This window comes from Culex pipiens, chromosome 1, assembly GCF_016801865.2.
Source record: "Culex pipiens pallens isolate TS chromosome 1, TS_CPP_V2, whole genome shotgun sequence".
NCBI classification, from domain to species: domain Eukaryota; kingdom Metazoa; phylum Arthropoda; class Insecta; order Diptera; family Culicidae; genus Culex; species Culex pipiens.
This window is the reverse complement of record NC_068937.1, coordinates 115,331,240-115,345,795: the sequence shown is the minus strand read 5'-3', so window position 1 is coordinate 115,345,795 and position 14,556 is coordinate 115,331,240. Positions and strand designations below refer to the sequence as shown.

Below are 14,556 nucleotides of genomic sequence, written 5' to 3'. Positions count from 1 at the left end.
TTTTGCGGAGGTCCTTTTGGGTTTTAACACAGGTTTATCGGGGTTCTGAGGAGGCTGTTACGACTTAGTGGTTTTAATGTTGGTTCTAGCTGTTTGGTTTTATAGCGGTTGTGACAGCTTTGATAAAGCCTAAAATGTTACTTGGGAATGATGTTGTTTTGATGTGAAATGTCAATCGAATAATTATTTTGGGGAGCGTTCTTTTATTACGTAACGCAGTAGGGGGAGGGGGCCGAAGTCCTTGTTACGCTCCATACAAAATTTTTAAAATTAGTATGGAAATTTTGAAATGGGGGAGGGAAGGGCTTCAAAAATCTTTTTTTTTTGCGTTACGTAATAAAACAACGCTCCCTTTGTAGTTTGTTTTTATAAAATGCTCTGTTTTCGAGTAACATCACTTTTTAGTTTAAATTTAACAACAAAATATTCATCTACGTGAATCTCAGAAATTCTAAAAGATCAAATCCTATCCAGAATTCTGCAGTTTTTTTTAGAAAGGTCCTATGCGCCATGGATTCCTATGCTGATAAGATCTTTGGATAGGGTAAGTGAGATTTTTTCTTTTTGACTTTGACAATTAATTATTAAGAATTCAAATTTGGAGTAAAAACTGCTTAACCCCATTTGCTATCGAAGATAACTTGGAAACTTTAGATCCATTTTCAATGCTGTGAAATATTATCAACTTTTTTTTTATACAAGAACTGGTAATTATGCTGCAAGCATGACTGTCATGACAAAGAACGTTGCAAGAAGTTCTTGTAAACAATAATAATCTCATGCAAAACTTGAAGAATATTACTAATACAAATCCATGCGGTTTGATTTAAAGTTAATAAGTGGTTTCTTAAAACATTTATAATTTTTTTAAATATCTCTAAAAATATAATATGAATTAAGGTTGTGGTAGCTTTTTGGGAAATATCTGTTTTTTCATCCCGCGACTTTTAAGAACTGTGCTGTTTTTATCTATCACCATTATTGCAATAATTTCAAAAAACAACAAACGCAGGTTAGGGGCCATCTACAAATCACGTCAATACTTTTGTTAGAATTTGACTCAATCGTTAAGCAAACACGCAAATCGCTGCCAACCCTACCGGAAACTGACGGAAAATGGAGTTGAGAAACGACCCCACCTGGCTGCAGCGATTAAAGGTAATCCAATCAATCCATACATCAGAAATTACTTCCAATCAATTAAATATGAATTGGATTGACAATCTCCCGTTCGAGCACTGACTTGCTGTTGTCTTTCCGTGAGGCAAAATCGAATCGTAAGGGACGGAAACGGAACTAGGCGAAGAAGAACACGAAGCAGCCGCCGGTCTTATCGCGTTTGTCAGTGACACTTTTCCCGTGACATGTTTGTAAATCCTATTTTTCCAGCTTCTTAGCGTTTTTTTTTCTCCGGAACGAAGAGTCGATCCGACTGCGTTGGTGGATCCACAAATCCAAAGGTCTCGAGAATCGAGAAAGAGTGGGCCTGTCGTAAAAGGTGAATTTTTATTGGCCGTAAAAAGATGGAAATTTTATAATGGATCGCGTACGATTATTTGAGAGACGTTTGTCGTCGGTTGCGCGCTATTGGTCCTTGGAGTTGAGATTTACGACCCTCCTCGATGCTTGAATATGTTTGTTGGAAAGTGATTCGAAGTGGGTTCGGATGTAGGCAAAGTGGAGGGTTAGTCACTGGGAACTTGAGGGAAAACTCAAAGAACATGTCAATTGATGTTTTATTTTTGATCTCCGATATTCAAATTAACTTATTACAAATAAACCAGAATAAATACCAAGTTATAAATTTTGCGAAATAATTACACAATAATTAAAGGATAATAAAATATCTCAAATAAAATCTGAGTTAGGGGTTAGGGAGCGGCCGTGGCTGACTGGTTACGGTGTTCGCTTTGTAAGCGAATGGTTCTGGGTTCGATGCCCATCTGCTCCCAACGAGAAAGTTAAGAACACATAAATTTGAAACGATGAATATGAACGAAAAATCAAAGTCGCTCGAGGCAGGGTTCGATCCCCCGTCCTTTGGATTAGTAAGCAAAAATGCTAACCACTAGGCCATGACGACTTGGTGAGCGTGGACTGGAATTAGGAATACTGTTACAGAGAGCGAGTTGTGGCGCTATAACCACGGCAAATAGTGTCCAGGGCATTCGTGGAAATACAATGTCCCATCCCAGAGGGTCCCGGAGTACCAAACCGTCTTAGCATGGTGCTCCCAACGAATACAACCAGCGTATGGTGGTGTGTCCCCACGCTTCTTCCTCCCCTGTCGATTCAGAATTGTGTTTTTGTTCGAACACTCAGTGCTCAAACTCAACCCAATTACGAGTCATCTCTGCGATACGGCTTTACGCAGTAGGCCTGGCCGCTTTAAAGCTTGTGATGTTTCAATGCATTCCGATGCAATGGCGCACTACAAATGTTAATAAATGACAAGAAGAGTTCTAGGCGTCATCTAACCTAAGGCACTCTCCAGGATCCCTTCGAAAGATTGGCTGCGCTAGGGTCTGATTAGATTAGATTAGATTAGATCAAATAAAATCTGAGTTAGGGGGACACAGAGGGTTGCCTTCTTTTTCCAAAATTGTCGCATCAAAGCCAGAACCAATTTGATTGTATTTTTTACACAATACACAGAAAAAAAATCATGGTAATATTACAAATGGGAAGGGGTACATCTTTTATGTCAGAAAAATGTGTAGTTTTACCTCTGAAAATGTGCAATTTTACCACTATTCTGGTGTAATGACGCTTTTTCAGTCTAAATTGAGGTAAAATTACATCATAACAGAGGTAATATTCAAACTTCCAAAATTACTGCTTCGAAATTTACACATTTTTTTACTGTGTACTTCAGAAAATGAATCAAACATTGTATTGATTGTTCTCGTAGTTTCAGTTTCTGGCGCAAAATTCCTGTAATTTCCCCAATTTAAACTCCTAGCCCCAATCGCCATCGTTCTTAAATTTTCCAATATTCAACTCAAACAAACCAATAATATCTCGTCCTGGTTTCCTCACGTCGTGCCCACCAATCCGTGAACAACCCTCCCCGGCGTAAAATCATCGACGGGTGAGCTGTCAAAGATCTTCATCCTTGAGCTGCGAGCGAGCTGGCGATGATATCGCAATTATAATCTGCCGGGAAGCGTAAAATTGATCCGTTTCTCCGTCTGTATGAGCGAGATGTGTCAATGCTTGTGGTGAAAATTTCATCTTCTTCAATGGGCCGTAACGCGATGTGGTGTTGGGAAAGCCAACAACCCTCCGTGGGATGTGGGAGATGTCGTGTTGGATAATTGAAACTATTGAAGCCTGACGACCGCCAGATCTCGGATCTTTAGAGCATTAAATGGACTCATTAGCAGGTAGTTGGTCACAACTTAGATGAGGGGAAAAAATTACGCCTAATTAGTGTAGGTTTTGTGCAGGACATGCCACGGTGCGCGCACTGGTTGAATATAAAACCTCTCATTACGACGATTAGTACTGAGGAGAGTTGGAAACCCAACCATTCCATTTCAACCCGGACGGTCCAGCACCCAAAGGGAGCTATTAAATTAATTTAATTCGTCCTTTTAGAGATTCCGACTGCGGAGTTGACCGGAATCAGGGACACTTGGCACCCTTGTAGTAATTAGTAGCAATTGTTGAACCTTCTCGAGTCCAGAGATTGTGTCAGCCTCAATCTTTCGCATAGTTTCAAAAGGTGTCACAGATTTACGATCCCTCCTCGAAGCTGAAATTAATTTTTCAACAATAGCACACCTCACAACCTCTTCAAATATCACGAACCTCCCGGGGCCACATTGTGTGTGCCAAGTTGATTTAATTTCACGCTATTTTGGAGACTTTGTGTCCAGCCCTCCGTCACCAGTGTGAAGTCCGGAGAGCAATAAAAATACCACAATTACCGCGACCAGAACTCATTCACACGGCAGCCACGAACGAATTCTTGCACGATAGGATCTCTACCATGCGTCCTCTAAAGTGTGCTGGAAAAGCGATGAAATGTGAAAAATGTCCCCCGATTTTGCACTTCTCTAAGTTTTTCTTGAAGTCACAGACAACCAGACAAATGATTTGGGGAGAAACTTGTTTTTTTTTCAGAATGATAATATTAACAAAATAAATAAAAGTTTAAACCCCACTTTTCGTAAAGTGTGTCTCATCCCAAGGGGGGCAGCGCACACAATTTGCACGAACATCTTCCCCCACTCACTCACTCGTTCACATCACGCACATTTCTTTGCAGAAAATAGACACCCGTGACCAGGTCGAGCAATCTCATAAATATTTCAACGGGAGCACGCGAAGCGCTGGCCGAGAGTCACACGATTTATGAACCGAAAGGTGAAGAATTATTGAAATGGTGGAACACGACACGGCACGAGGAGTCCCTTCAACGGGTTTGAACTTAAAGTGTTACTTATGTTATATGTTTTATGTTATGTTTGTTATAAACAAAACATTCCTAAATCAGTAAATATTATTTTTAACTACTAAGATTTGCGTCTCAAAAACTAGGCAAACAAATCAGATTAATGAATGAAATAAATCAACAAACATCAAAAAAGTGAAATATTGAGTAGATGAGAATTTCTCTGACTTTTATTCCGATTTTAAATCTTGTATTTGATTTGGAGGAATTGGATTTGCTTATCGATTTCAAACGTCCAAACAAGGCTCAATTTAAACGTGGGAGCTGTCTATACAAAAAAGTTCGAGAATCAATACCTTGAGATGGAATTTTCTGATCGATTTGGCAGAAAGTAGCTATTTTCAATACTTGTATCAGTGTATTTCATTGTAGGGTATATGGCCCTATTTTGGACCTACTATGCAAAGCGTCAACATATTTCGCATTGTTCTCAGGAACAGTCTAACTAATTTGGCTCGTTTCAGGATTGTTTTGTGCCTTAATTTATGCTTAACAAAGTGTACTATTGAAATTTGGAAATAATTTAACCATTTCATTGTAATAAGCATTTCAAGTAAAACATTTTTTGGATGCTTTTTGGACTTATTGAATGTATTTTGGAGACATCGCTGAACCTATTTTGGACCTACACTCTGATTGGTTGAAATTTGGACAACTCGAATTGCGGCGTGCGGCGGCAACACACACACTTACAGAAACTCGGTTTGATAAACCAAAGGGCCTATCCACGATTATAAATTGGAAAATATTTACTTCAAAAATTAAATAATTATGATAAAACAATGGATTTGAATTTGAAAACGTGTTTTAATTATATTGAATGGAAACTCGCGCATCTTTAGCAGGTCTCTGTCCTATTTACAATTTGCGTATTCTTACGACCTAATTGTTCAAGCATTAGAACATAAAAGACAACCCGTTATAAGTCGAAATAAAAACACCTTGACTTAAAATTAAAAGAATGACAGAGATACATTCACAATACATAACAAGGTACAATGAAAAAAGGTTCTAAATTTTACACAGAGCTTAAGTTCAAATATTATTAAACAATCAAGAAATTTTAAAGGGAGATAATAGCTTGTAACTTGGTGTGAAACTTTCTCATCTGTCATGTTAAACTTTACAGTTGCTTGACAAAAAGTTTAACTACATGTTGCACTTTTAAAAACAATGTAATATTTGAAAAAAAATCTTAGTTTGAATACCAGGGTGCCTTTGATATTCATAGTTTGTTTTGTTGAAAGCAGATTTGAGGTGTTCAAATATTATTTTTACTTCGAACTTACCATCACTTAGATTGCTGATATAATTTTTAAGAAAATCGTTTATGTCAATAATTAGTTAACTAAGTTTTAGCTAAGTTTAAGGTAAAATTGTTGAAAATTCAGAACTTTGCCTGAAATTCGTTGAAACGAGTTTTGTTTATTAAATTATAGATTTATATTACATATTTAACTGAATTCAAAGAACGAATCAAAAGTCTTCACATTTTATATGAAATTTGTTTTATTGAAAATGACTTTGAATTAGGAGACTTTTTTAAATTATGTTTCAAAAACAAATAATATTTAATAAGACTTATTATTCACAAACTTATTTTACCTTTTCCTAGTAGAAGATTGTCTGAAGTATACGAAAATGCATTCCGTTTTATGATTCAAAATTATGTTCATTGAGAAAATCATGACAATTTGAGAAGATTAAAATAATGCTATTTATCAATATTTTATTAATTATAGTTAACTAACTAAATTCATTAAGTTAACATCGCACCTCTTTTGCAATTTTTTTTCGATGATTTTTATTTTTCTAGTTGGTTTAATTGTGTATCTAACATGATTGACACGGTAATTTTTTTTCCATATGAATATTTTTTTGATTAGTTTGCAATACATCGTAACAGCCATCACGATCTCCGACACATATTTGATTTTTTTTCTCTGAATCAAACCAAATTTTGTTTGTTTTCCAGTAAAGAGCATTTAAAAGACGTGCAGATGACAATTCAAAGCATTTTTTATTTATAATTCGTAAATTGATCGAGAACTGATCGAAAAATTGATTTGTTTATAACTAGCGCTTAGGATCTTTTCAAAACTAACTCAAGATTTTTTAAATTTAATTCATACGACTTTTTCAAAAACCACTCGTAAGCAATGTTGACAGCTCCTGTCACGGTGACAGCTGACGATTAAATGAACTAGACCCTTTAGGTTTTCCAATCGTTTCCCCTTCAATTCCAACAGGGTAGCATTTTTTGAAGCAACAATTAAAAATATAGGCAGCTAAATTGGTGATAATGATGTTAAGACAAAAATAAATCAACATCAGTTTAAATTTTGAGATATTTTGCAATCGGTCCTAACAATCATCTAAATCTCTATCATCAATTTGCAATTTTATCGTTTAAAAAACATATTTTCGTTGTTGCTGTTAATCATTTGCTTTTTAAAACTTAGATTTCTTTCAAATAATTACAGTAAAGAAATTCAATTCAAAATATTAAATTAAAAATTATCAATTAATTTCAATGAAATATCGAAATAAATTGATAAACTAAACTGGCAACACCTTGTTATACATGTGTTGGTGATAGCCTTGAATTGACGGCAAAGTAGGTCCAAAAACTGATCCAACGCGACTGATTTGAAAAAATATTTTGAATTGAGTTTTTTTCGATAATAGAATAATTATTTCAATGGTTTAGTGATGAAAAACATAAAAGAATTGAATAAATAACAGTTACATGGCTCGGAAACCGGACGAAATAGCTTTGTGTCAGTGCAAAACAGAAAAAATCATCAAGGTGTCGCGAGCCAAATCTGATAAGCAACGAGGCTGGAATTTTTGGACCTAATCTATGTGCTAGGAAAATGGTAGGAAATACGAATGGCATTGGAAAAAGTGGCTGAAAAAGCGGAAATAATCAAAAATGTTAACATTTTTGGAAGAGGTAAGCTACAAAACGATCCTGCTTACACTTTCTGTTGGTTGGATTCAGTGAATTCGTACTTTAAAAGCCTGAACTACCTCGATTAATAAAAATAGGTCCAAAATAGGTACTAGGTCCAAAATAGGGTCATATACCCTATATGCCTAAAAACACAACCGAACGATGGTTTAAAGCAACCGAAAATTTAGCAATTTGCAACTGCATCTCAGTTGATTTAGCAGAAATTCAGTTGTGATAAAGCCGAACGAGGCAAACACGATTCACTGTGTAATTATTCAACAGGAAACCCACAAAAGATGCATAATAGTAGTTTATGCAACAAGTTGCAAAAAGAGGATTTTTTCAGCACGATTCGTACATTTATCCAACGAGGTTCACCGAGTTGCTGAGTGCTGAAAAAATCAAGTTTTGCAACGAGTTCCATACAACATTTTTTGCAATTCCAAAGAACACACACTGAGTGAAATTTTATGTCAAGTTTTCATGTATTTTGTCAATAAACCGTTTAAATCAAAAAAATGTTGAAAAGTGTTACTTTTCAAAATAAATGCTGAAAAGTTCAACTTTTCAGCACCCATTTGAGTGCTGAAAAGTAGAACTTTTCAGCATTTTGAAAAGTGTTGCTATTCGATTCTGTTATTTTTGATACAGAAAAGTAGGCTATTTCGTCGTTCAAGAATGACAGGAATAGTAAGTAGTTTCACGACGGAATTGCAAAAAAGCAAAAATTCCGTTGTGAAACTACTTACTATTCCTGTCATTCTTGAACGACGAAATAGCCTACTTTTCTGTATCAAAAATAACAGAATCGAATAGCAACACTTTTCAAAATGCTGAAAAGTTCTACTTTTCAGCACTCAAATGGGTGCTGAAAAGTTGAACTTTTCAGCATTTATTTTGAAAAGTAACACTTTTCAACATTTTTTTGATTTAAACGGTTTATTGACAAAATACATGAAAACTTGACATAAAATTTCACTCAGTGTGTGTTCTTTGGAATTGCAAAAAATGTTGTATGGAACTCGTTGCAAAACTTGATTTTTTCAGCACTCAGCAACTCGGTGAACCTCGTTGGATAAATGTACGAATCGTGCTGAAAAAATCCTCTTTTTGCAACTTGTTGCATAAACTACTATTATGCATCTTTTGTGGGTTTCCTGTTGAATAATTACACAGTGAATCGTGTTTGCCTCGTTCGGCTTTATCACAACTGAATTTCTGCTAAATCAACTGAGATGCAGTTGCAAATTGCTAAATTTTCGGTTGCTTTAAACCATCGTTCGGTTGTGTTTTTAGGCATATAGGGTATATGACCCTATTTTGGACCTAGTACCTATTTTGGACCTATTTTTATTAATCGAGGTAGTTCAGGCTTTTCCGCCCGTTGTGAAACTACTTACTATTCCTGTCATTCTTGAACGACGAAATAGCCTACTTTTCTGTACCAAAAATAACAGAATCGAATAGCAACACTTTTCAAAATAAATGCTGAAAAGTTCTACTTTTCAGCACTGAAATGGGTGCTGAAAAATTGAACTTTTCAGCACTTGTTTCGAAAAGTAACATTTTTCTTTTTTTTTTATTTAAACGATTTATTGACTAAATACATGAAAATTTGACTTAAAATTTCACTCAATGGGTGTTTTTCGGAATTGCAAAAAATGTTGTATGGAACTCGTTGCAAAACTTGATTTTTTCAGCACTCGTCATATTCATCCAACTCGGTGAACCTCGTTGGATAAATGTACGACTCGTGCTGAAAAAACCCTATTTTTGCAACTTGTTGCATAAAGTACTATTAAAGTAAAAATCTTAATTTTGAAAATTTATGCGTCGCATCTAATCGGTCTTAATACTCAACACGACAACACGCTTCAAACTTTTTGCCATGATAATCCATTCGAACAAAGCCCATCATCCATTGCCCACAGTTAATCCCCAAACATATCAATCAATCAACGACTGCTGCAAAACCCATCCAGTATCAGTCATTCAGCTTCGGTTAATCAGCGTTCAGATATACACTCACCTTAACTCCGATGTGGACCGGAGGGAAATCTGCGTGCAACGCTGGTGGAAGTAGTGGTAATGGTAACGGAAGGGGGCAGGACATCATGGCCGCTACCTGTAAGGAGGAAGAAGAAGAAGAAAACAAGAAGAAGAGGGTTAGAACTTGGTATATCAAGTAAATATTGATAAGAGCTGCAGCAGCTGTAGCTTAGTCGTCCCGCCGCGTAATTATGAGCGGGGGTTTGGTTGGCGTGGGTCGATGCACCAAAAAGCATCCAACCTTGCGCGCAACTAGTTGTTGCGCCGCACTGTTGTTGGTTCGGTTGGTTGGCCGGCGGAACATAATCCGGACAGGAGCTTCTTATGTTACGGCTCTCTGGTCTCCCTATCCCTAGCTCCTGCAAAACTTCATCATGCTGAACCGAAAATTTAAGTCCCATTTTGCCAGCCAAGGTGGGGCTGCTGCTGCGATGTTAGGTGGTGAGTGATGTTCCCGCCGGGAGTTGCAACTACGACTTCAGTTCTTTAAGAAATTGATCAAATTGCAATTTGTTACCTACCATCGAATTTAAAACTTTAAGTTTTTATTTAGTTATAGGAACAAAAATTGGTGAAACAAAATTTGTAATTTTAGTGAAAAACATAAAACAAATTTAATTTCATGCATCTCTTTAGAGCAATTCCAGCTCAAATCAGGAATTTTTCTGGTACTTTTGTACCCGACTCTCTCCGATTTCAATGAAACTTTGTAGACATGTTATCCTAGGCCTATATAAGCCATTTTTGTGTATATGGAGCCATTAGTACTCGAAAATAACATTTGAGAAGGGCGTAAGGTATTTAAATATTTTTGTACTTTGTAATTTAAAAATAACTGTATCTCGAAGCCGTTACGTCGTATCAAAAAGTGGTCAAAGACAAACTTTTATGAAATTGGACGGGCTTTCTGAAAAAATGACACTGAAACAAAGACACACGCCACACATATGAGATTTTTTGATTTTTAAGTCTAAAACTTAAATTTAAGGGTGATGTAACGATTTTTTTTCGTTCAAAATTTTTGAGAAAATTGCCTAAAATATAACCAAAAGACTGACGAAAAATGCAGGATGGTATGTCTCTTTTAAAAAATTCAAAAATCATTTACTAAAACTGTTTTTTTTTTTTGAAAAGTGGTCTAAACGTCAAAATTTTTGAAAATCGGTAGTGGGAATCGATTCTCCAGACAATTTTACATAAAAGTCTCCATATTGACCATCGTCCTTTGTCCAATTCTTGGGAAGATACAGCGGTTTTAAAAATAAAAATGTAAAAAAAACGGTTTTTTTGTGGTTTTTGGCAATTTCTATATGACAGACTTGGTTTTTCAGTCTCGTAAATATTTTTACCGAAAAGATCGTCTAATTTCCCATAAGTTTGCCTTTGACAGCATTTCAATTGGATGTAAGGGCTTACAGATATAAGCTTAATTACATTGCTTATAACTGAAAATACACACAAAAAAATATTTCCGAATGTTACATCATTTATGATGTACCACTTTTGCACGTCATTAAACATTTAAATTTAAATGCAATTTGATGTAAATTTGCAACAAATTATACGTAAAAACGTGATTTTACGTGTGATTCAACCGTTTACGTCGAATCTCAAGTTTACATCAACTGAGTTTACATGTGATTCATTTTTTCCGTGTCGAGTAAATTCACATATTTTTTCTGTGTAGAATATTTTTTTCAGTGTGGTAGAAACCAGGATACTAAATTTGATTACGTAAATATAAATACGACATAAATCAAAAGTGGCAGTGCGTGGCCGAATGGTTACGCTGTCCGCTTTGTAAGCGGATGATTCTGGGTTCGATTCCCATCTGCTGCAACCTTCCATCGGATGAGGAAGTAAAATGTCGGTCCCGGCCTTGGTTGTTAGGCCGTTTAGGTGTAGCAGTCGTCTCCATGCCATTAGTACAAACAACACACCAAACCAAGCCTACTCCGGTGGAATCGCTGGCGGCGGTTGGACTCGCAGTCCGAAGGTCGTCAGTTCAAACACTGGGGTGGAAGGTTCCTTGGAGTAGAAAGAGGTCACTACCGGTTTTCAAAAATTTTGACGTTTGAACCACTTTTCAAAAAAACAGTTTTGGAAAATGATTTTTGTATTTTTTTAGAAGAGACATACCATCCTGCATTTTTCGTCAGTCTTTTGGATATATTTTAGGCTATTTCCTCAAAATTTTGAACGAAAAAAAATCGTGACATCACCCTTAAATTTAAGTTTTAGACTTAAAAGTCAAAAAATCTCATAGATGTGGCTTGTATTTTTGTTTCAGTGTATTTTTTTCAGAAAGCCCGTCCAATTTCCTACAAGTTTGTCTTTGACCACTTTTTGATACGACGCAACGGCTTCGAGATACAGTAATTTTTAAATTACAAATTACAAAAATATTTAAATACCTTACGCCCTTCTCAAATGTTATTTTCGAGTACTATTGGCTCCATATACACAAAAATGGCTTATAAAGGCCTAGGATAACATGTCTACAAAGTTTCATTGAAATCGGAGAGGGTCGGGCACAAAAGTACCAGAAAAATTCCTTATTTGAGCTGGAATTGCTCTACCCGAGCAGGGGTAAATAACACGGGAATACCAAATTTTGGTATTACTTGGGCAAATAACAGCGACCAAAATGTACCCTTGGTTGCCCAGTAATAGATGGTAAAATACCATGAAATCATACCAAAGTCTAGTATGTGGAAGGGCACAACAATACCAAACCATGTTATTCCAAGGGTAAAATAATACCTCAAAATAAAACCATTTCAATACCAAGTTGAGGTCTTCTGGATTTTTGAACATTGCTTGAATACCAAAACTAGGTATTGCCATGGTTTTATTTTTAGATATTCCCGCGCCCTTGGAAAATCATATTTTGGTATTTCTGTGGTCTTTCACATACATCATTTTGGTATGATTTCATGGTATTTTACCATCTATTACTGGGCAACCAAGAGCACATTATGGTCGCTGGTATTTGAACAAGTAATGCCAAAATTTGGTATTTTCATACCATTTTTAGTGCAGCAGTTGCAGTTAGTGAAAACACGGAAATTATTCATATGCAACAGCAAAAATCTACTCACCTGATGATTCCATGTTGTTATTAGTGATATTCTTCACCACACCGAATGCATTTGTCATTGATGAACGGCCTGTGCTTGAAGTTCTTGAAGCTTCTGAAAAATAACAAGATTGAAAAATAAGTATTATTAAAATGAAACTGAATTGAAATTCACCAAAATTCATTAATCTGTCGATTGACTCGTTTTTCAAAGTATTTGGTTATCCCGACTTAGAGATATTTCAACGTTTTTGAAAAAAATATTAGTGGGTATATCACACTAATTTTTAAAATCATCTTTAACATTTTTGGGTTTCAAGTCATTTTAGCGCAAAATTAATTAACTCGTAAATTTTTTTTAACAAATTTCCCTTAGTTTCAGAGCAAATTGATGAAACCTTTCAATATTCAAATAATACCAAAATGTGCCATCCTGACTTAGAAAATTTTCCACAATTTCAAGTCATTTCAAGTCATTCTGTAGTATATCAAAAATGTTTAAAATCAAGTTTGAAATTTCCGGTTTTGAATAAAAGCATTCGCTTTGAGGCATCATTTTAGCGCAAAATTAATTATTTTGTCAAAATTGGTCTAAGTTTTCCCATAGTTTCAGAGGAATTTGATAAAACACTTAAATACCAAAATAATACCAAAATGTGCCATCCTGACTTAGAAAATTTTCCACAATTTCAAGTCATTTCTATAGGGGGTATATCAAAAATGTTTAAAATAAAGTTTGAAATTTCCGGTTTTGAATGAAAGCATTCGCTTTGAGACATCATTTTAGCGCAAAATTAATTATTTTGTCAAAATTGGTCTAAATTTTCCCATAGTTGCAGAGGAATTTGATAAAATACTGTAATACCAAAAGAATACCAAAATGTGGTGTTCGATCATTGACAAATTCTGCAATTTTGCAATATCAAAACAATACCTTAAATTGGTATGATAGCACATTTTGCTCTTGCATAATCCTTAAGACAAATTTTAAAGGGTCCAGGAATACCAAAATTTGGTATTGATACCAGAGAAAGGTATTATTACGCATTTCCCTTGTTATTTACCCATGCTCGGGTATAGTCATTTTTTCAAGGTGGCAGTACATATTTTACGATAGTCTACGCTCCATACAAAAGAGATTGTGATTTCCAAAAAAAAACACGTGATTTATGGATGGTCCAGTTACACACGTTGAAGCGGCCAGGCCTACAGCGTTGCATTAACCGTAGACTGGATTCTGTGACCGGATCACATTTCACAAAATCTACAGGGAAGGATGGATACGTGGACATACCGTACGCTTCGGATAATATTGCCCTTATTTCGTTAAATCTGAATTGCGCCTGGAACTTTTTTTACTACAGCTTGTTCTTAAGTATAAAAAAAACCTTTTTGAAACATATATATACTTCGACCTTCCAGAGAATCGCCCATCAACAGCGAGCAACCAGGGAAAATTACGAACAACAATTATCTGCAAGTTATTAACATATCGCACACTTGGCGATGATGATGACGGTGGTGGTGGAGCTCTCGCGAGGCCACGTGCAGCAAACGTTGCTCAAAGTTAAGGTGAGGACGAAATATGTGCTCAGATGCATTAATTGGATATCCTGTTTCGGCTGACGTTCTCAACACGGTGCACACAAACTTGATAATTTAAACGGGCGCGAACCGAATCAAAGTGCTTCGAAGAAGCCCCTGCGGGTAGAACTTTCAACGACAGGGTGCATCATGCGGATGTGAAAGGTCAGATTTTGATAATCTTTCTATTTAAGATGATAGGGAGAATCTTGCATGACATAATTAAAGGTCAATTCCAGGGTTCTCCCAAATTAAGTACCTGCTAATCTCATTATCCACGACATTTATCAACCTTCCTGAAGCAACTAAAAGAACCACCTCTTCTAGAGCAACACTCAAGCTGAACAGCGGCCACCCATAAAACCAACAATGACTAATTAACTCAAGAGCACGGCCACACCGTTCGGGGATCACAAGGACCTGACTAAA

The 14,556-nt window shown here is 35.9% G+C and overlaps 1 protein-coding gene across 1 annotated transcript in view; it reads right to left on the bottom strand.

Annotated features, from left to right (window-relative positions):
• The window catches only part of LOC128092307 (uncharacterized), a 169,691-nt gene that overhangs the window by 75,298 nt on the left and 79,837 nt on the right, over positions 1-14,556 (bottom strand). The window contains exon 4 of the mRNA XM_052706208.1: positions 9,445-9,540. Coding sequence (XP_052562168.1) covers positions 9,445-9,540 — 96 coding nt within the window. The remainder of the gene's footprint in view (positions 1-9,444; positions 9,541-14,556) is intronic.